Source organism: Dipodomys spectabilis, unplaced genomic scaffold, assembly GCF_019054845.1.
Source record: "Dipodomys spectabilis isolate Male_0828 unplaced genomic scaffold, ASM1905484v1 ptg000089l, whole genome shotgun sequence".
Classification (NCBI taxonomy): Eukaryota; Metazoa; Chordata; class Mammalia; order Rodentia; family Heteromyidae; genus Dipodomys; species Dipodomys spectabilis.
The window spans coordinates 17624206-17646910 of record NW_024870766.1 but is presented as its reverse complement, the minus strand read 5'-3'; the positions used below and the strand labels follow the sequence as shown (position 1 = coordinate 17646910).

General features: G+C 45.7%; 1 protein-coding gene across 1 annotated transcript in view; it reads right to left on the bottom strand.

Moving 5' to 3' along the window:
• The window catches only part of Cdhr3 (cadherin related family member 3), a 60794-nt gene that overhangs the window by 9524 nt on the left and 28565 nt on the right, over positions 1-22705 (bottom strand). Inside the window, exons 8-14 of the mRNA XM_042684531.1 lie at positions 19511-19659; positions 15866-16055; positions 9155-9326; positions 7500-7602; positions 6460-6558; positions 4748-4974; positions 1740-1911 (exon numbers count right to left, since the gene is read on the bottom strand). Of these exons, the coding sequence (XP_042540465.1) occupies positions 1740-1911; positions 4748-4974; positions 6460-6558; positions 7500-7602; positions 9155-9326; positions 15866-16055; positions 19511-19659 (1112 nt within the window). The remainder of the gene's footprint in view (positions 1-1739; positions 1912-4747; positions 4975-6459; positions 6559-7499; positions 7603-9154; positions 9327-15865; positions 16056-19510; positions 19660-22705) is intronic.

Sequence of the window (22705 nt, the reverse complement as noted above, 5' to 3'; positions counted from 1 at the left end):
AGCAAAAAAGCCAAATGAAAGCAAGTGGTCCTGAGTTCAAGCTCCAGTACCAGCACAAAAAGGGATAGATAGGTTATATAGATATGAGAGGGAGAGAGAGAGAGAGAGAGGGAGAGAGGTAGAGAGAGAGAGAGAGAGAGAATCTGAATTTTGTCTTTGCTTCAAATATCCACTTACACTGGGTTTCTAAGGTCCCAGGTTGGGTAAAGCCTTGGCTGTACCAGAAATTTCATGTGTACAAAGAAACTCTTGCTCCCAATTGACGAGTGAGAAAGGCTGATACCACCAGCCACAGAGTCTTCATAATCCCTGCTAGCTTATCCTTGGGCAATTATTTGGTATATGTATGTATATGTGTGTATATATGCATATATATATATATATTTAACACTTGGATCAGTGAGTTGGTGGGAAGAAGATAGAATAGACCGCTTCCCAAGTCATAGGCAAGTTCATTCCATACCTTTCAGGGAACTGGTTGGTCACACTGGTTGCAGGGCCTCCTTGCTTTGCAAAGACTGCAGCCCCAGGTCCTTCTGAATCTACCCACCCTGCCCCTCTCAACACAAGCACTCTATTGAGGCTCACAGCTCAGAGCTCAGGGAGCCTAAGGCAGGAAGGCTGCAGCCTGAGCATAGTTCTTGCTCATTCCTCTGGTGACTCCAGACTCATTACCAACTGCAAACCAGTAAATGGAGCAGGAGATGATGCAATTTTTACTCCCTTAGCAGCAAAATGCTCTGCAAAGGCCTTAGGGTTCTCAGTATGGATTATTTCCATCTTCAGCAACTGCAGTCTCCAGGCAGTGTCTGCCCCTGGGTTTTGTGACACATCAGCTCACAGGCTTCCTACTGCTCCAGTTCCTGCTCTGCCAGGGCTCAGCAGGAGGCCAAGATGGATTTTTACTCTTCTGCATGGAATTGCTCTGCTTGTTTGGGTTTAAATCTCTGGCCCCTGCACTTCATTAGATGAGCTATTTTGGTCTGATTTCCATTGAGGGGTGCTCTTTTTTTCCCTCTCCACAATGGTATATTTTTAAAGATAGAAAATGAATGGAGCAGAAGAGAATTACTGAGGACATGTTTCAAAAATGCATTTAATCTATTTAATCTATTATTAGCCTGAGAGACCTGGGATTCCCTGCCCCCACTCGGAGCTTTCAGAAAATGAGGTAGTTGAAGAATTGGACTATTTTATTTGAAAAAAAAATTACTCAAATGTGATTTAGCACTCATAATGCAGTTCAGGAATTGAGGGCGAAGACGAGGGTGGGATCCACCATCATTGGAATTCACACTTTCTATACCATTGGACAGCCATGCATGCAAGGGCCCTGGGAAGCTGTTGAGACAGGAAGCTACAAGAAACACAGGAACTGGCACCAGTGGCTCCACACCTGCAACCCTAGCTACTCAGGAGTCTGAGATCTGAGGATTGCAGTTCAAAGCCAGACCAGGCAGAAAAGTCCTCGTGAGATTCTCTAATAAACCATCCACAAAATCTGGAAGCAGTGCTGTGGCTCAAGTAGTAGAGTGCTAACCTCGAGCACAAAGAGACTCAGGGACCATGTCCAGGCCCTGAATTCAAATCCCAGGACCGGCAAAAAAAAGTACAGAGTAGCACACAACCATTAGACTCCTCACCCTTCCTTCTTCATCCAAACTAGGTCCTCCCACCTGACCCCTGAACCCCAGCACACAGGCCTCCCTGGATAGCTCTCATAATATCATATACTATACCTGGGCCAATGGAGTAGCGAAAAGATTGGGGGCTGGAATCAAGGTCTGTACAGATCAGCCTGAAATTCTGTATATTTGTGCCAACTTCCAGATCCACAGGGATAGACAGGAAATAAGAGTTTGGGGTACACACTGGCTTTTCATCATTTTCTCCAAGGATGTTCACAGTAACCTAGATGAATGAGGAGATGGTCATTCTACACACACACACACATATACACACACACACACACACATAATTAGTCTTTAGATGGAGCCATACTTCCTGGCCAGTCAGGCCATCCCTGAGCTGCAGTCCTCCTATTTTAAGCATCCTATTGTAGCTGGGATGACAGAGAAGTACCATCATGCTCAGCTTCTTCCACTGAGATGGAGTCTTGAAGATATTTCTGCCTAGGGTGGCCTCAAACCTTAAACCTCCTGATCTCAGCCTCCCAAGGATGCGTGGTGTGAGCCACTGGTGCCAATGAGGCTGTCATTGAAGAGCTAAAACTTACTGAGTGCTTATTGGTTGCCAGGTACTTTTCAAACTGTGCTCTTTTCATGGACTGTTACAACCTCATGTGAGAGAGGTAACATGGTAACAGAGGTGAGGTAAGATTGCTAAGAGAGCAGATAGCTGACCTGGGATCAGTCAACTGGTAAGTGGATGAGCTGGGATTCAAATTCAGTTTTGTTCTACCTCAAATCCTGTGTTGTTGCCCTCTTCACTGTATACGTGTACATGAAATATATACAAATACATGTCTCTCCACACACATATGCACCTAGAAAAACCGGCTCCCAGAAAATGATGGAGCTTTTTTCTAACAATAGTTATGGACTTATGGGGACCTATCATTCACTGTCTGCTGCCCCTTGTGAATGGAAAGTTCACCCCCTGTCTTTGGTGTATTCAGCAATGGTTCTCGATGCTGGCATTGCTTTCTTGGGCCCATGTCAGATCAGATGATTGGGAGCCTTGAAGATTGGAGCAGGTACTTTGTCCTATGTTCCCCAGTTGACTCTAATATGCAGCCAGGACTGAAAAGCAGTGGACTAGAGCCAGTGGGCCTGGTTAAGGCGGGATCTCATCTGTAACTTGGATTATTAGCCCCACACTGGGCTCAGGAACTGACCTGCCACAAGCAGGGCCAGTCTATTCTCTTCGTGGTTGTCTTTTATGCTGGGTGAATTATCATGTAGACTGGGATGACTGCCAGCAGAGAATCACGGAATGTCAGTCCTGAAAAGGACTTATGTGATCATTTAGTTCATCACCCTTTTAAAAAGCTCATAAATTTTGAGCCATATTCATTCTACTTACAAAATTTGGGGATTTCAGCTCTTTCTGAGCTCAGGAATAAATTGAAATGTTCACTCTAGTTAACTTCCAAAGTGGAGTCCATTCATTTTTCTCAAAAAGAAAAAAAGAACCTCCAACCTAACAAACTGCAATTATATCCAACTTTCCTTGATTAGCAATGGTGAGTCTCACACCTCAGTGAAAACACCATCCCGTTAATTTAAATCACCAGAAGGACTAGGCTATCTAGGTATTTGGTTTATTGGTGACTTTCTACCTAAGAACCACAGAAATAGGTACACAGAGACAAGCCTTACACAGACCCTGGGACAATTGGGATAAAAGCTGAGAAATGAGCTTGTTTCTCCAACTCTGAGCCAATCATTGTCTATCTCCAAACACTACCTGTTGCTACCAAGAGCCCACTTGCCTTTATACATTTACTAATGGAAAGAAGGAAAAGTTATGTCATTGAAGTTATCATGTGGCCCTCATCTATTCTTCCCACTGTCCCCACAGACTAGCTAGGTCTTCATGTGACCCTTAGGTACGACTCTAGGTATAGCTTTGGGCCAGCAGCAACAGTGTCTCTGGGAAGCATGTTAGAAATTCCATGCCTCAAGTACCACTTCTACTCAGTGACATTCTGCATGTCACAAGGTTCAGGGGCATCAAGGGTTTGAAAACAGAATTCTAGGTAGTAGACATCTCTATTGTTTGGATGAGTGTCCCCTCAAAAGCCCATGTGTTAAAGGCTTAGTCCACAGAGGGAGGCTATTGGGACACAGAAGAACCCACAGGAGGTGGTCAGGTAATTGGAAGTGTGCTCCTAAAGGGTTTGTGGGATTTTGGCTTCTTTCTTTTCTTTTTTTTTCCCCTATCATGGCGCTTGAACTCTGGGCTTGGGCACTGTCCCTGTGCTCTTCAGCTCAAGGCGAGTGCTCTACCGCTTGAGCCACAGCACCACTTCCAGGTTTCTAGTGCGGAGATAAGAGTCTCATGGATTTTTCTGTCCAGGTTGGCTTTGAACCATGATCCCCAGATCTCAACCTCCTGAGTAGCTAGGATTACAGGCGTGAGCCACTGGCGCCCGGCTTGGGATCTTGGCTTATTTTCAGTCTATTTTCTGGCTGGATATGTGAGCACTTGCTCCTGCCGTGATGTGCCACACTCACTAGAGGCCTAAACAAATGGGGCCAATCTAATCCTAGACTTGACCCCTACAGATACATGAGCAAAACTTAGGCCTTTTAAACTTCATAATTAGCCTATGTTGGGTATTTCATTATGCTGACTTAAAGCAGACTAACAGCATCATGGCAAGAACTGTTCCATCTGGTGTGTAGGGATATGGGGTGGCGGCATGGCAAAACTGCTCTTTGGGAGGCGATACAGAACCATAGAGTCATATCCATCTCCTGGCAATTTGCCTCTCACTGCCTGTCCAATGTGAAGGCAAACAAGATTGAAAGGACCATGGGAAGAGCCTTGTCCCACTACATGGGTTTGTGGGTTCAGCCAATAACCCAGTATTTGGCCAGCAATTCCAATACTTCTCCCAGTGACCCACACACTCAGGCTTCAGACACACATGAGAATCTTTCTGTCCTGGGCATCACAACTCATTTCTCTTCACATCTGTAAGACCCCTGCCCATGAGGATTCCTCAACTGATGTGGCTGAGTATGTCAGAGACCCAAGCCAATCCAGGTGTCCCACTCACAGTAACTGAGCTTGTGCTCTCTCCATTGGTGGCCTGGATTCCAAGAATGTAGCTGGAGGTTGTCTCATAGTCTGCTTTGGTGACTAGCTGGAGTTCTCCTGTCCTGGGATTTATCCAAAATATATTCGGGTGCTGGGAGCTGGCTCCTCCGGTGGAGATGGCGTATGAGATGCTCCCCTGGGGGTAGTCTTCGTCAGCTGCCTGAACCTGGCCAATCCTCGTTCTAGCTGGAAGAATAAAGTACCCATGATTAGTTCCGATTGGATGGAGTGGGAGGAAGTGATCTGTTAACAAGTGTCCTTACCACCATGGGCAGAAAGAGTGGCTCTTCAAACTCTTTGTCTTCTATGTTTAATTTCTCTTAGATTTAAATAATTCTAATGAGTGCCTACTTGTAACTGGCTCTATGGCCCAAGCAGGGCCACAAGGTGTGAAAGACAATTCTTGGCCTTTACAGAACCTCCAATCATGTTGCCATGGCAAACAATAGTGCAAGGAATACTCATGCACACACATCCATCTCTTAGCACAGTCCTACATATAACTCTCTTGTATTCCTCCAATCTTCTGGAATGAGCATGAATGGCTCTTATAAACAAGATGAAGAAACATTTTTTAGAAGAATAAATCTACAGAGTGTAACTTTTAAAATACTGTTCTATTTGGCTTATTTTTACAAATACTTGTTGGTGAGGCTACTAGAGATCTGGCTTGTTTGTTTTATAGATGTTCTTTCTTATAAATTTTTCTCCTCCTGGGCAGATATTTTCTCACTGAATTCTATAGCCCAGCACCAACTGTGTGACCCAGAACAGGTAGTCAAAAATAATTGTAGTGAGATCTATGGATTTACATAACATTCTACTCCTGTTGAAAGTGTTATTCACTAGGTAAGGTGTATAGAATTAAAAGGAATCTCCTCTGGACTCTCTTTTTGTATTTTGTTTTAAAAGTTAATGTCAAGAAATAAAGAGCATCATAAAGAGAGAATAAAATGGAATTGTAGGGGGAGTGTACTGTTTTTTTTTAACTGTGGAAGAAGTATCTATATCTCAAAGTACCAGCCTGTGGGGAAGTCTGTTGTACTTGAATGTTTATATAGTAGATCACACAGGAGAGCTGACAGCATTGCATTCAAACAGGAGACATGGGGAGAAACAGAAGCTGGAAGTGGTGAATGTTTTCTTAGGGGGGGGAAGTGTCTACCAAAATCAAAGTTTATAAAGAGAGAGAGAATGAGAGAGACAGAGAGAGACAGAGAGAGAGAAAGAGAGAAAGAGAGAGGAGAGTTTCTAGTGAATCCAAGGAGAAGAGACAGAAAAATATGCTTATTTTGTTTTTAGATCAAGGAAATACAGAAATGGGAAACCTTTACTAATTTTTGACATTTCAATTCTCTGAATGAGCTGGAGACCAGGAGAAAACTTAGGATACAAAAGGACAGGGTTCTGGAATCAGGCAAATAGACAAAGAAGCAATCAGGGGTCAAAAGGAACACGATTTAATCACTGGTTTTCAAAATCCACGTTTTACCTGAAGAGTTCCATGGCAGCAAGGACAACTTTTTTTTAAAGGTGCAATAAATGCTAATCCACTGTGAACTGCTGTGTAAAACACACTGGAGGCCTCTGACCTGAGCTTTCACCTCTGCAGGACATGCATTTGGTGTGAGCCCAGAAAGAGCTGTGGTCTGTGTTTTGGCTGTTACTTACCTGGTCTTGTTTCTGACACATTAAATACATAGGATGGGCTAGCAAAGAGGAGAGGAAATTCGTTTTCTGGGCGTGTTAGGACAGAAATGTAGATAGTATCTAAAAATGGAAATGGAAACAAATTTAAATTGTGATCCATACTCATCCATTTGTTCATTCAACATTTTTAAAAAGCATCTTCCAAGTGCAGGCTTTGGGATACAGATGGATCAGATCTAGTGGGTCCTGCCATCAAGGTGTCTAGGGAACCTGGAGGAAGACCTGGGAGCTGAGCCTTGCAAAGTCAGAGGCAACTGGGGTAATGTGGAATTGGGGGTAGGAGGGCAATCGTAGGCATGCATAAAAATATCACAGCATAAAACTGCATGATTCACTCAGAAATCTTTCCAACTATTTGTCTAGTTGGAAAAAAGTGGGGCAGGGGAGCTTGTAGGGAAGGGACAGGAACTGCAGCTAGAGTTAAACAGCAGATAATAAAAGTCCTTGCATGCTAAGTGGGAGTTTGAACTTGAACTTGAAAGCTTCAGGACACACTTAAGGAAATGATATAATGGCATCTGCATTCCCTGCAAAGCCACTGAGAGAAATGGAGAAGCTGCACTGGAAAGAATAAGACTGGAGGCAGAAAGACTCTTAAAAGACCCTGGGTCTTTCAAGGGGGTGTCTGGGCCACCCCTGTAATCCTAACTACTCAGGAGGCTGAGATCTCAGGGTTGTGTTTGAAGCAGCTCACACAGACAAATCTATGAGTCGCATCACTAATTAACTAGCAAAAAAAAGCAGAAAGTAGAGGTATGACTTAAGTGGTAGAGCACCAACCTTGAGAGAAAAAGTCAAAGCAAGAGTTCATGCCCTTGAACTCAAGCCCCAGTACTGGCATGCTCTCCTCCCCCTCCCCCCCAAAAAAAAGAGAAAGAGGGGATCCAGCATTAGAGCCCAGTTAGTGGGATGGAGATCAAGCACAATACCATCAACTGCACACACAATTTAACCCTTAATGCTCAGGAGATGCACATGAAATAAGTTAAAATGATACTTGCTTTTGTAGTAAGGAGGGGCCGTATCCTGCACCTGGATCATCACCATGAACTTATTGCCGGCTGCTAGGTTACTTGGGTTTTCATAATCTAGATCACCAATCAACTAGGTTAAAACAGAGATACTAACTTATATGAGGCAAACTGACAAAGACATTTTCACACAGCATGAGTGCACATGCAAATTGCCACAATCCTTTTGGAAAGCACTTGCCAATGCATTGAAAGAGCTGTGCACCAACTTACTCAGTAGAACTTACCAGAAGAGAGGCTCTTTGTACAAAGATGCTCATCTAGCACTATTACCCAACAAGCAAAGACCCACCATCTCAGATGTATTGAAGGAAGACAATATTGAACCATTTGATTAGGAGTATTTTCCATTACTTAGCATACTCATGCATACATGTATACATACACAAAATACATGTGCAGAAAAGAGACAGGAAGGATATTATTATTATTATTATTATTATTATTTTGTGCCAGTACTGGCGCTTGAACAAAGCGCCTTGTGTTCATGCTTAGCTTAGGCTGGTATTCTACCGCTTGAGCATTTCTACTTCTAGTGTTTTGCTGGTTAATTGGAGATAAGAGTCTCAGATTTATCTGCCTGGGATGGGTTTGAACCTTGTTCCTCAGACCTCAGCTTCCTGGGTAGCTAGGATTATAAGTGTGAGACACCAGCATCCAACTAGAAATGGATTTTTTTTATGACACTATAGATAAAGTTGGTAAGAGTCTCTTGGGAATTGAAGGAAGGCTTAGTATAAAAAGAGAAGGCCAGACGCCGGTGGCTCATGCCTGTAATCCTAGCTACTCAGGATGCTGAGATCTAAGGATCAAGGTTCAAAGCCAGCCCGGGCACGGAAAGTCCATGAAACTCTTATCTCTAATAAACCATTAGAAAACCGGAAGTGGCGCTATGGCTCAAGTGGTAGAACATTGGCCTTGAGCTGAAGAGCTAAGGGACAGCGCCCAGGCCCAGAGTTCAAGCCTCATGACTGACAAAAGAAAAAAAGTGGAGAAGGAGGGGTGGAGTGGGAAGAAGGCTGGTGAGCTGTTTGCCCTCTCTCTTCTCTAAGGCTTATTTCTCCTGAAAATACCCTCAAGATCCTTGCCTTTCCTGTAAGGGTCTCTTGGGGGTTGCCAAGCCCGGCCTTCCATGCCCATCCATCCAACTCTGCATTGTTCCTGGGTATACTTGTGTCATTTTTTATACCTTATTGTCTCATTCCCCTTGGAGTCTCTGGTTGGTTCTACAATGCAGAATCTATCAAGACGCATTCGCAGCCCAGGCCCTGCTTTTTCTCCCTCATACCTCATTTGAGGAATGTGCTCGCAAATAAACAAAAGAGCCTGTGCTCCAAGGGCACTAATGCATCTATAAAGGCCCACTAAGCCGCACGCCACTGCGAGCTATGCAAGGAAGAATCCAGTCCTTAGTGCCCCCAGCACAGTGATGTGTAATGAGTGATTTGGGGACATGGGAAAAATAAAGAGCAGGCGAGGACACGGATCCACTATTAAGCTTGTCAGTTACAGTGGCTCTGAGAGGGGGCTACCTTGGAAATGCCTCTCTGTGGGGAGGCAAAGCACTGTGCATGCTGGACCAGCTCCCCCGCTGCCCTTTAATGAGGCCATGACCATAAACTGACCACTATTTTCCCAGAGCCAGCTGGCTCCTGTAAACATCTGCGGCTGCTCCCCACTCCAGATGGCGTGGTGACGTTGAATTTGTTGTTTGGTGCTTCGCTGTCGTCATCAAAGCAGAACTTGTTCAGGTCCAGAAGCAACGTCCCGTTGGCTGCTCTTTCCGTCACCATAATGCTGGGGAAAAGATACAGCTCAATATTTTCCCCCAAGTGGTGACAGAGTGTTACTTCTAACCTGGGCGCTCCACTAGACATTTCTACTTCATTTTCAATTCAACGCAAGCGCTAGGTTATTGCAGGAGGCCTTCCTACTGGTCTCCCTGATTCTGCTCTTACCTCCTTTCAGACATTTTTTTTTTATACCCAGGGATCTTGATAAAATATTATCAAACATGATCAAATCATGTGTTTGCTCCTAAGCCCCAGTGGTTCCTGGTTGCACTTCAAGGACTAACTGACCTCGAGGCCTGTCATGAAGTGCTGTCCGTTATCTCTTTGACCTCACCTCCTTCCTGCTTCTCCTTGTTCACACTCCTCCTGCCACCAGGGCCTCTTGGTTCTTCTTCCACATGCTACCAGGCTCTGGCCCTGGGTCAATGCATTTGCTATGGAATGCTTCTTTCACAAATAAAGTTTCCCTGTTATAGTTTAGTCCCCAAAAGGCTTGGTGTCTAGGGTGGAGCTTTTGGGAGGTGGTGGAATCTTTAGGAGGTGTGGCCTAATGGGAAAAAGTTAGGCCATTGTATACACACTTTGCAAGGGATTGTGGAAACTCCACTTTTTTCTTGCTCTCTTTTGCTTCCTGGCCATGAGGGGAATGCTTTGTCTCCACTCCATGTTCCCATCATGATGCACTGCCTCACCGCAGGCCCAAACAATGGGGCCAAACAAGCATGGAGTGATTGTCTCGGGTATTTGTTGTAGTGTTGGGAACTTGACTAATTTCAAGTTTTTTTGTTTTTGTTTTTTGTTTTTGTTGGTCGTGGAACCTGAACTCTGGGCCTGGGTGCTGTCCCCTCAGCTCTTCAGCTCAAGGCTATCACTCTACCACCTGAGTCACAGCACCACTTCCAGCTTTTTCTGCTTATGTGGTGCTGAGGAATCGAACCCAGGGCCTCATGCATGTGAGGCAAGCACTCTACCACTGAGCCACCTTCCCAGCCTAACTTCAAATTCTTATTTCACATTCTTTAGCTTCTAACCCAATGCTCTCGTTTCAGTGAGGCTACCCTATCTAAAATATCAGTGACTCCTGTCCTTCACTTCCTCTCCCATTCTGCCCTTTATTTGGAATTCTTAGCATTTGTCATTATCCAACATGCTATATATTTTACTTATATCTCCTGTCTATTGTCTATGTATCCCCTAGAATATAAACTCCACTAGGGCAGAGATCTTTGCTTTGTCCTTTAAATACTCTATATATATTTGTTCAATAAATGAATATAAGAGAAATATCAATTCCACCTCATGCCTGTAGGAGTTCGTAGGCTGGTTAGAGAAAAAAATCCCTTTGCCTTGCATTGAGAGGTAGATTCTGCATCTCCGAAGCTCTGAAGAATTCCTTGACTTGAGTTCTACTGGTTTCAATTCATAGAAGGGCCTAACAATAAGCTACTATCATTCATTGAAACGAGGTTTATTATTGGATGAATTTTAGGTTCCTGAAATTGATGTAAGGTCTAGCAAATAAGAGGAATGAATAAAGCTACCCCCAAACTCAGAGCATCTGGTTAAGTCCAGCTCAGGATAAGGGACTGAGGAAGACTAACCCCTGTAGGCTTCAACTCAGCAAGGGCCTTAATCATGCCTCTGGGTTTCAGTTTTTCCATCTATAAAATGGGCATAGGTTATGACAGTTAACTTTTGCTACATCACTGAGCAGTCTAAAGAACAAGCATTTATTTCTCATCTTAGGACTATCTGAAGTCCTTCTGATTCTGGTTAGACTTGACTGGGCTCCATGATTACTGGCAGCCAGACACTAGGGGGCCTCATATGGTTGGTTGGGGGGAAGATGGTTGCTGTGTTTCATCCTCCGAGTGGCTGGTCTAGGCTCTTCACAGGGAGTTCCAAAGTAGCAAGGTCCCAAAGTCGAGAGAGAAATCAAGTCTCAATACACACACCACTTGCAATCCCCCCTTGTCCCGCATTTGTGAATGTGCCAGCAGCCGAAGTATTCACACCATCAAGCCCAAGTTCCAGTAGTGTCTTGATTGAGGACTAGCAAAGTCCTATCGCGAGGGAATAGTACACCTTTGGAGGAATTTGTAGCTGGTTTTTGTTGTTTTTGTTCTCTACTTCAGTCATATTTTGCTTTAGCAGAATTGCTTACAAAAATATATTGTGCCTGCCATGAGAATGTTGAAGACTTTCAATTCAGGATTATAGCTGGAAGCAGGCTGTGGCTGCTGCGCTCTGAAATCCATCACCAGGTTTGAAGCGAAGCTGTGTGCTGATGACTGGGTATGGCAGCGATACTATGGCAAGCTCATTTTATCTTATGACCTCTCATTCTGACTCTAGGTCTCTTTGGTGGTCTTTATTTTGTTGTTGTTTGTTTTTTAGTGGTACTGGGGTTTGAACTCAGCCTTACACTTGTTGGGCAAGTACTCTACCACTTAAGCCATGCCTCCAGTCCTTCAGGTGAATGGATTTTAGGCTGCATGGCCATTTCGAACATTTCAAACCACTTTCTTTCTTCCCTCAGGCCAGACTTTCACCCTAGTCTGATCACACACCCCGTCGCAATCTCAGCCTCATCCAACTCTTTCCTGTTTGCTACCACAGGTATTTTTCCCAAATAAAAAGCCTGACCTATTTAATCTTGTCTTGGCATCTGCTTTTCAGAACACTCATATTAAAAGAATCCATGTTAAATTCCTTAATCCTACAACCAAATGATGTCCCTATTCCATGGCCTCTCCTAAAGTCAGCTGAGATAAGTTCAGGGCTCAGCAACTGTAAGGTCTAACAGCAAGAATGGTCTTGCAGCTGAGGAGAGTGGGTCTGTTAGCTGGGAAGAAAGCAGGGTTACCCGAATCTCCACCTTGCCTCCTAGCAAAGAGAACATCTGTGTTTCAGCAGGCGGGCAGCCTGAGCGGTCTCCTTCCTGCTTTGATCCCACACGTAGTAAGTACTTAGAATAGATAACACTTATTAAACACCAGCTGCATGCAGATCATACCGAGCACTTGAAAAGCATGCTCTAATCCCTTCCTCTCCAAGACGCAGGCAGCCTTCCTCTCATTTACAGGGGAAGAATAGTTCCTGTCCAAAAAAGTTACTCCCTCCAGATATGAATTTCTTACTGTCTGTCAGATTCACTATGAGTTTTAAATTTCATCAATGAATATCCATGTCAAGGGCATTTGGGGATTTGGATCTTGAAAACAACTCTGCACACGCGGGTCTGAGCTATATTTCCAGCCGGGGAACGTTCTATCCTTCTTCCCCCACACTTGCTATTTTTCCTTCTAACTGTGACTCGGAAAGCCACTCCCATTCATCCATCAATCCCTGACTCCAAGGGGAGCTGCCCTGGCCCCCATCCATCTGACCACGGACTCCTCCCTAAGCAGAGGTGACTGTGCCCAGCTGCATTCTGAATCCCTTCTCCGCCCCTCGCTCACAAAGAGCTTGCGAAGCGCTTTCAGACAAGCGCCGGACAATTTACAACCCGAGCCGGGGCTGTCTGGGCGCCTCTGATGCCTCCACTGGGGCGCTGGGCTCATTCATCACCAACCGAGGAAGGAAAGCTGCGAGGGGCCTTCGTTTCCAAGGGTTGGGGAGCCTTGCAGCAGCCCTGGATGGACAGCAGGGGGCGCGCGCCCCCTCCCGGGCCGCCCTCCGCCCCTCGGCGCGCAGCCGCGCGCGGCCTCCCAAACCACCCCAGCTGCTGGCTCCCAGCCCATCTCTGCTTCTTGCCTGATCGCACAAACTTCAGAAATCAGTATTCAGGGACAGGTGTCGGAGACGGTGGCGGCGCCATTTCTGGACTTGTTTGTTTGGTTTGGTTTGGTTCTGCGTGGTTGGGCTGGAGAAGGGAGTCCGGAGGACGGTGGTTTGGCAGGGCCGAGCGCTGCTCAGCTCTGCCCGGCAGGTGTGCACGGGAGCCGAGGCGCGCAGGCTGGGCTCCTGCGGGGAGGACCTCTGCTCCGGGGCCTCCCAGGGAGGCAGCAGCTCTGGCCGTGCCCTGCCCCGCATCTTGGCTTTCACAGCATGGCTGACTAAGAGTAGCCCTTACTGGAAAAGCCCAGAGGGAGAGACTTAAGCATTGTTTAGAATTTGCTTCAGTAATAAACACAATTTAGTTCACTTACTGACTTAGATGGGCCTTTTAGGGCTGATTTGGAGAGATCAAGAGCAGGTTTGGTATGGGCTTGCCTGGGTACTCCAGGACATTCGAAATGTGATTTCACCAGCTAATACGGAACACAAGTCTGAAAGCTATCCTCACAGCACCTCAGGAAGCCAGACTATATATGCCATGAGCAGAGATGCTCCAAAGGCAGAGAGGCAAGACAGTACAGTTCCTCTCCAAGAAGCGAAACTCAAGACTCCTACTTCTTACTCCTAGCCTCGACCTCTCAGGACAGGGCAGCAAGGAAGGGCAAGATAGCTCAGAAGGGTAGAACAAAAAGAGGAATTCCCCAGGGTGGCTGGGACCACCCAAGAGTGCTGTAGATTTTTCAGATAAAGGGTAAGTGTGACTCTACATATCATTTCTAGTCCATCTCCAGGGTCTAGATTTCTCTTTACAGGAGGCAGGCTCAGTTTATGCATGTAATAGTGTGGCAATCAGAGTCCTAGCTCCCAGGGCCAGCCCTCCCTACTCATCTAAGAGACCCTGAGGTATGGGAATGCTTAAGTTGGGATAGGAACCTATCACATGTGCTGGCCTGTGACTGAGTGTATCAGGGTCTCAGCTGGAACAGGTGGCAAATTAGGATAATTCTGGGATGTTTAGTAAACGAGTTATGACAAAGGTACACACGGGGGATATGGAAATATAAAGGGATGGTACAGTACCTCAGGGCTAATGAGACCGGAGCAGCCTTACTACATCTAAACCAAAGGGGCCAGTGGGGGAAGCAGTTGCTGATAATGGCAGCAGGAACAGAGTGCTGCGTGCAGACAGCTGCCTTGTAAGAACTGAGCTGTTCAGCAGGTGGAAGTGTGCATGCAGCTGACACCGAAGGAGGCATGGGGTAAATACCCAGACGTACTCTTCCCTCTTATTAGGCTCCCACTGGCTAACTAACACTGGAGGCCAAGGGAGCCATTTGGTACCTGTACCAGTCAGCTTCCTCAGCACAGGACAGAGCAAAGAATGGATCTGAAGGGTGGATCTGGAATGTGTCCCAAAGCAAATACAAATGTCCTGACGTCAGACTAAAGCCATGTCTATTTCCTACACCATGATGGCCATATCCATTGAGAAAATAAGGAAATATTCACAAGCACAGTAAGAACTTATTTTGTTATTGCTTACCCAGACAGTCTTTACCTAAAGGCCTTTATCCTTTTATTTTATTTTTCCCAGTAGTGGCCCTGGGGCTTGAAATCAGTGCCTGGTACTGTCCCTGAGCTTTTATGCCCAAGGTTAGTACTCTACCACTTGAACCACAGCTCTACTTACAGCTTTTTTGGTAGCTAATCAGAGATAAGAGTTTCATAGGCTTTCCTGCCTGGGTTGGCTTTGAACTGCAATCCTCAGATCTCAGCCTCCTGAGTTGCTAAAATTATAGGCAGGAGTCACTGGTGCCCAGCAAGGCCTTTGTCTTTTATGTGGCCATACTATGTATTGAGTCTGTGTCCAAAACCAGTCAAGGGTAAACTCAGAAGACTCACCCAATGGAGATGAGATCTAGTCTTCAGATCGGGATAATCTCTTTGCAAAGGTCACACTGCTAAGGCACCCACTCCCTAGCCCACCCCCACTATCACAGAACAATTGCCTTAAACTCCAGAAAAACAGTGACTGGCTGATTTGGAAACCAGGAAATACCTAACCCTGTGCCCCCCCCTTTTTTGACCAAATAGCTATATTAACCCAGCCACAAAAAGCCATATTAACCCAGAATCACAAAGGCTTCTATTTTTAAGTAACCATGAATAGATATGAGACAAAGAACAAGTCACAATATTCAAAATAACTCAGCAACCACCTGTATCTACATTTCCCCCTTTTGCTTAGATGCAATTAAGTTAGTTGTACACAGTGAATTAGATGATTTGTTTCATTTTACGTTAGGTGCTTCATGTGTTTTATTCCTATTACTATGATGCATTTCTTTGGGAGTTTTCAGTTACTAATTCTAAGTCTCAAGTATCTATTAGAACTGCTAACAAACAGTACTAGCTTGGTGCTGGTGGCAATAAATAAAGACAAGGCACAGCTCTGAGATAGGCCTAACAAGTCTCTGTGGTACTTTCCACCAACCAAGCAAAATAACTCTGAACTGACTGAGACAGTAGAGAAGGAAAAGAAGAGCGGAAAAAAAAGAAAGAGGGCCTGGATCAGGAACAAACAATGATCCACAGAAAAATCCATGACAAAAATTGGACAGTGCCCATCTCCTGAGCTCAGTGAAGCCATTTTGTCAATTCCCATATTTCTTCAGTTCTTCCTGAGAATGTACCACCCAAGCCAAAGGATCAAGGACCAGCCAAGAACTGTGGGATCCAGCATCTGTTGCCAAATGTGATTACCTGAAGATGAACTTTGTGCATGCAACAGGGTTGTCATTGATGTCTTCCACAGTGAAGGTTATCTGGATACGGTTCTCCTGGCCCCCGGAAGGTCTGTCCCTTACCAGAACCTCCAAAGAAATGGCCGGATTCTGTCTTAATTCACCTGCATCTCGGTCTATCCGCTGAGCCACTTGGATCGAACCAGTCACTAAAGGGCAAAGGTGAGAATGTGATCTTCTGAAAACAAAGAGTCAAAAGGTATAAAGAAACTTGGAGAAAACTGGGAAGACCATCCTAATACTAGAACTGGTGTATGCAAATGTATCTCTATGTAAATGTATCCTTTTAGAGAATTCATATTGAGTTCCTCCTATATTTGACATTTATTGGAGTATTTGGTATGATCCTTCTAGAGTTTTCTTTCTTTTTCTTTTTCTTTGGGTCGGGGAGAGGGGTCCGGTTGTGGGGCCTGAACTCTGGGCTTGGGCGCTGTCCCTCAGCTCTTCAGCTCAAGGCTAGCACTCTACCACTTGAGCCACAGCGCCACTTCCGGCTTTTTTCTTTTTGCTATGTGGTGCTGAGGAATCGAACCCAGGGCCTCAGGCATGCAAGGCAAGCGCTCTACCACTGAGCCACCTTCCCAGCCCTAGAGTTTTTTCATCCTAGTCTTCAGGGTTGGGCCGCTGGCCACAGCCCTTGCCCACAGTTGATAGCTGATTCCAGCTTGATGCACTGGAGAATTTGTAACTGAGAAACATGCGTGGAGAATCAGGCGTGTTAAGAGCAGAGCTGCAGGTGCAAGGCCTCTGTGTCCCTAGAGCAGCTGACACACTTCCTGACCAGCTGACTCTTTTTTCTTGCTTGCTTGCTTGCTTCTTTTGTCAGTCATGGGGCTTGAACTCAGGACCCGGATGCTGTTCCTGAGCTTTTTCACTCAAGGCTAGCACTCTACCACCTTGAGCTACGGCTCCACTACTTGGTTTTCTGGTGTTTAATTGGAGATAAAAGTCTCACAAACTTTCCTTCCCTGGCTGTCTTTGTACCACAATCCTCAGATCCTCAATCCTCACAATCCTCAGCCTCCTAAGTAGCTAGGATTACAGGCATGAGCCACCTGGGCCTGTCATGACTCTTTCTTTTTTAGTTTAGTTTGTCTCTATTGCTGTTACTATGTCCTGATCTATTGACTCCTTTGTTTGTTTTGTTTGCCCTTTTTCCTGTTGCTTAGAACCAGAAATAAGCCAAATAACTAAAATGCTAACAAGGGAAGTCCAAAATACACTCATTACAAGTTCAACTTTACAATATTCAAGTGAACAAATTCTCAGCCAACAATTGTCCATTCCTTCCATGTGCTGAGCCAAGCCCTCAAGGTCAAGGCACTGGGACGTTTTCAGAGGCTGAGCACTGGTCTCTCTCCCCATTCAGCATGCTTTGCCCTAAAGCCTATGGAGCTGCACAGTGTTTCTCTGGGATTGTTCAAGGCTGGCCTGCACAGAATCATGAAAAGCAAAGTCTTTCAGGGCAAGGTGATATGGATGTATGGATGTGGTCCAGTGTGGCCCAGGCTAAGAGCACGGGCTTGGAAGTCAGCCGGCTTAGCACAGATTCTGTGCTTCCAAACCCGTGACCTTGGACAGGTCACTTAGCCTGTTTGCATTTATCCCCAAGCTTCGGTTTCCACTTCTGTGGACTGTGGGTTGTGTTCGTTGGTTGGGCTGTGTTGAGTACTTGAGATACTTACAGATCACTTGGCACAGTGCCTGGGATGGAAAACCCCATACACTACTGTTTAACACTCGAAACGGGGCCAGTCTGAATAGAGATGTGCGTTAAGCATAAAATACACAAGAAACTGCCAAGACTTAGCACCAAAGAAAATAATGTGAACCATCTTAATATCTTTAAAAGATGGATTCTATGTTGAAATGATATTTTGTATCATAACTGTAATTTCACTGTTTTCTTTTTCATATGTGACCACTAGAAATTTTGCCACTATGTATTTATTTTCATTCAGTTTCAGCAATGCTACAGATCCTGTCTTCCAAAGAGGTGTCTTAAAATAGAAACACTCATGCCAGGCACTGGTGGCTAACATATGTAATCCTGGCTACTCAAGAGACTGAGATCTGAAGACCGCGGTTCAAAGCCAGCCCAGGTAGGAAAGTCCATGAGACTCTCATCTCCAATTAACCACCAGAAAACCAGAAGTGGCACTGTGGCTCAAGTGGTAGAGCACTCACCTTGAGCTGAAGAACCAAGAGCTCAGGGACAGCACCCAGGCCCAGAGTACAAGCCCCACGACTGACAAAAAAAAAAGAAAAGAAAGGAAACGAAAGAAAGAAAGAAGAAAGAAAGAAAGAAAGAAAGAAAGAAAGAAAGAAAGAAAGAAAGAAAGAAAGAAAGAAAGAAAGAAAGAAAGGAAGACCCTACCTATGCCCAGAGGAAAGCTGCATCCTCATCCTGGAAGCTAAATACAGCTAGATTACACTTTTTTGCTCCACAATTCACTATTCCTTTCTTCAACAAATGTAGCATAAAATATATTCCCGCCCCCCCATGCTGGGTTTTGAATTGAGGGCTGTTAGCAAGTGCTTTACTTATTGAATACTCCCCTAGCTCTTTTTGCTTTAGTATCACTTTTGCCTTGGTCCAGCCTAGGACCACAATCTTCCTACCTCTGCCATCTGTGTAGCTGGGATTACAGGTATGAATCATCATGCCCAATCTTCATTGTATCTTGAATATTCATTTCTGAAGTCTCCATGTCACATAAAATTCATAGATCTGTATTTTTTTTTGTTAATCTATTTTTGTTTTATTTCAGGTGGTGCTAGAATTTGAACTCACAGCCTTGAAGCTTGCTAAGCAAGTGCTCTACCAATTCAGCTATGCCCTTGTCTTTTTTGTGTTAGTTTTTATGGGTTTTTTTGTTGTTGTTGTTTTTGTCCAGTCATGGGGCCTGAACTCTAGGCCTAGGCTCTGTCTCTCAGCTCTTCAGCTCAAGGCTAATACTCTATCACTTGAGCCATACTGCCACTTCTGGCTTTTTCCGCTTATGTGGTGCTAAGGAATCGAACCCACAGCCACATGCATACGAGGCAAGCGCTCTACCACTGAGCCACCTTCCAAGCCTGTGTTAGTTTATATGAAGTCTCAAGTTTTTGCTCAGGGCTAGCCTGGACTATGATCTTCCCATTTATATTTCTTATATAAGTGGGATGACAGACATGAACTACCTACCATGCCTGGCTTTTATTAGTTGAGATGAGATTTTGTGGACTTCCGACCCAAGCTGGCCTTGAACCACTGTCCTCTTGTTCTCTGCCTCCTGTAGCTAGGATTATAGGCATCAGCCACTGTACCTGGCTTGATCTACCTTTTATAGGTATCAATAGATTTTAAAGGTCTCTACCCTAATCCTGATGGGAATGAGAACAGAAACTTCTTCCCCTCTACAAAGGTGAAGGCTGACCCAGCCATCCACCATGGCTCTTGTTCACCTTCTACATCCCCATATTAGCAGCCTTTATGCATCTATTTTCCTGGTAACCAAGGATGAGCCTAGACAGAAAGATGGGCTCCCAGCCAGAGATGGATCCAAACAACCCAATTGGCTGGATTGGAGGGTGCACTTAAGGATGGCTGTGTGTGACTCACACTGGTTTATCACAAAGTAGTTGCAGGTGGTAGTGATGCTGTAGAGGAGGCGGCCGGGAAAGCCTGCATCATCAGGATCCTCTGCTGTGATATTGGCCACGATGGTTCCTGGGCTCAGCTCCTCCAGAATGGAGTAAACTCTCCTTGTGCTGGAACACAAACACAGTAGACACAGCTAATTTGCAGGGGCAGGGGAGAGTGCAATCTGGGCAGTGGATATTTTGGTGAGTGTTAAATATAGCACTGAGCTGTTGAAGTTGCATTCACATTCCTGGAGGAGCACAGGGCCACCAAGAGGAGGGATGCCTGGCTTTTGTGTTTCCAAAGACCACCTCCTTGCGGACACAAACGAAGTGCCAGGCAGTTATCACAGGGCACCAGTCTCTCCCTCTATGTACGCCTGCCTGGCACCATTTCAGATGGGCCTTGGCAATAGCGTTGCTCAAAATAAGATAGTTGGCATATCAGCTATCTTTTCTCCTTCTCCCAATTTTGGCACAAGAAGTTGCCTGGATTCTTTTTTAGAACTCCACCTGGATTTAATGTCCAGTGCTGCAGGCTTCCTTCCCCGTGCCTGGCCCCCACCCCACACATCTAGCAGAAGCCAGGACCGTTCTCTGTTCTAGCAGTTTTGCTCACTTTTCATTGCTTCCTCGTCTTTTTTTTTAACTTACTTTATTTTTGCCTGAGGATAGACGATTAGGCATGAATTGCTAGATCTGTGCAGTCCCTTCCCCTGCAGCAGACGAGGTGAGAGCACTGTGCTCCCACGGCCAGGGCCAACCACATCACCCCCAATCACCCGCTGGCCCACCTTCCTCACACCTCCCATGCCTCGGGAGAAGACCCTGCAGACAGGCTGGGAGGTGGGAGCTACACCTATGATGAATCCAGTAAGTGTGAAGGTAGCAAGAGGGATTTGTTTCTAAAATCTTGTTTTGCAGGAAGTCCCTTAGCTGAGCAAACTCTTTTCCTTGTCAGCAAATAGTTATCTCCTACTTCCTAGTAGCCTAAGCTTGCAGTTCCCACCTGATGTTTCTTTAAGGGATCCAAATGGCTGCATTCGTGTTAGGGCTTGGATTGTTCCTCTAACTCTATCTCACCCCTCCTAGCCAGAAGCTAGAGAGCCTCCAGCTAGAGTCATGAGCATACAGAGAAGGCTACATCTGGGCTCTCGCTCTGTCCCATGCCAAGCTGGGCGCTGGTGGACTTATACCTGTTAACATAGTTACTCAGGGCTGAGATCTGAGGATCATAGTTCAAAGCCAGCCCAGGTAGAAAAGTCCCCGTGAGACTCTTATCTCCAATTAACCACTCAAAAAAACAGAAGTGGAGCTGTGGCTCCATTGGTAGAGCACTAGCCTGGAGCACAAAATGGCTCAAGGACAGTGCCCAGACCATGAGTTCAAGCCCCACAATAGACAAAAAATACAAACAAACAAAAGAACCTCTGTTCCTTGCCAGCTCCCTGGATCCTGAGGGCACCTGTTGGATGCACTCTATCACTGGGGAGCAGTCTCTCTCTCTCTCTCCCTCTCTCTCTTTCTCTCTCTCTCTCTCTCTCTTTCTCTCTCTCTCTCTCATGCTGATAATGGGGCTTGAACTTAGGGCCTGGGTGCTGTCCTTTTGCCTTTTCACTCAAACCTGGCACTCAACCACTTGAGCCACAGCTCTTCTTCCAGCTTTTTGATGGTTAATTGGAGATAAGAGCCTTATAGACTTCCCTGCTCAGGGTGGCTTTGAATAATGATCCTCAGATCTCAGTCTCCTAAGTAGCTAAGATTACAGTTGTGAGCCACAGGTGCCTAGCAAGGGAGAAGTAATGTTATTCAGCGCAAAGGGTCACTCCCGTGCTCTGGGTCTTGCTGTCCCACGAGCAGCCCCTTTTATGTTTTCACTTTCCTGCTCAGCAGGACTGTGACACTGACCACTGATGAGTTAAAGAGTATCACAGATAGGAGGCAGTGGAAGCAAAGGCTCTAACTAGAGCCAGAGGAAAGAGGCAGACCTGTCTCTATGGCCTTGTAGGGCCAGCTAAGGCCTTTGTCCATTCTGTGAGAGCCCATTTCTAACGTGGGATGCTTTTGCTTTACCAGACCCTGGGAGTGGTCTGTTAACTTGCAACAAGGGAATCATAAAGATGCCCTGTTACCCACACACAGCCTTGTTCTGGTCCTCCTGGCTACTGCCAGTCCAACCAGCACCAGTGTTACCAGGAAGCCCCTTAAAATGCAGGCCCCAGGCCCGCCCCCTCACCCCAGGCCCCAGAAGAGGAGCTGTGTGTTCACATATGTCCAGGGATTTACACGCCCTTATAAGACAGTACAATAGGTGACCACTACAGACTTAGGTCTCTCTAGCACAGACAGGGGACACTTTGGGAGCAAATCCTTTCCTTCCACCTTCTGCTCTTCCTTCTAGGAAGTACTTCCCAGTGTGTGTGTGGGGGAGGGGAGATTATCTGGGCACATTTTTGGATGTTACAACCTGGGGAATATCATGCTATCATGCTCTTGGGACACCAATGATGCCAGAGAGCTGCTAAACATCTATAATGCACTGGACTGCCTTCCAACAAAGCAGTCTCTGGTTCCAAACGTCAGCGGAGTGCTCTTTAGTCCCGCTATGAAGGCTCCTGCTGTCTGTACTGTGTGCTCCAGGAAGCCAGGTGCCTGGGAAGGGGACCGCTCAAGCTACCAGTGATGACATGGCTCCTCAGCTCAACCAAGCTCCCTTTGGCTGTCCTGATAACAAGTGTGGCAAAAGAGAAAAGCTATGGTCTATTTGAGTTGGAGATCCAAGATCCGGGACTAGATAAAATAGTGTTCAGTAGCTGGGAGCCAATGGCTCACACCTATAATCCTAGCTACCCAAGAGGCTGAGATCTGAGGATTGAGGTTCCAAAGCAGAAAAGGCACTTATGTCCAAATTAACCATGAAAAAGCCAGAAATGGAGCTATGACTTAAGTGGTAGAGATCCAGCCTTGAGTTAAAAAGCTAAGAGTCAGAGCTCAGACCCTGAGTTCAAGTCCCCGTAGGCAAAAGCACATGCACATGCACACACGCACACTTTGTTCAGACATAAAGGTCTGACGAAATTAAGATTAACCCAAAGTACATGTAATGAAGCTGATTTCATTCACATTCCTGCTCCCTCTAGCTCCCTATTTTCCCCATCACCCCTGATCAGAGCCC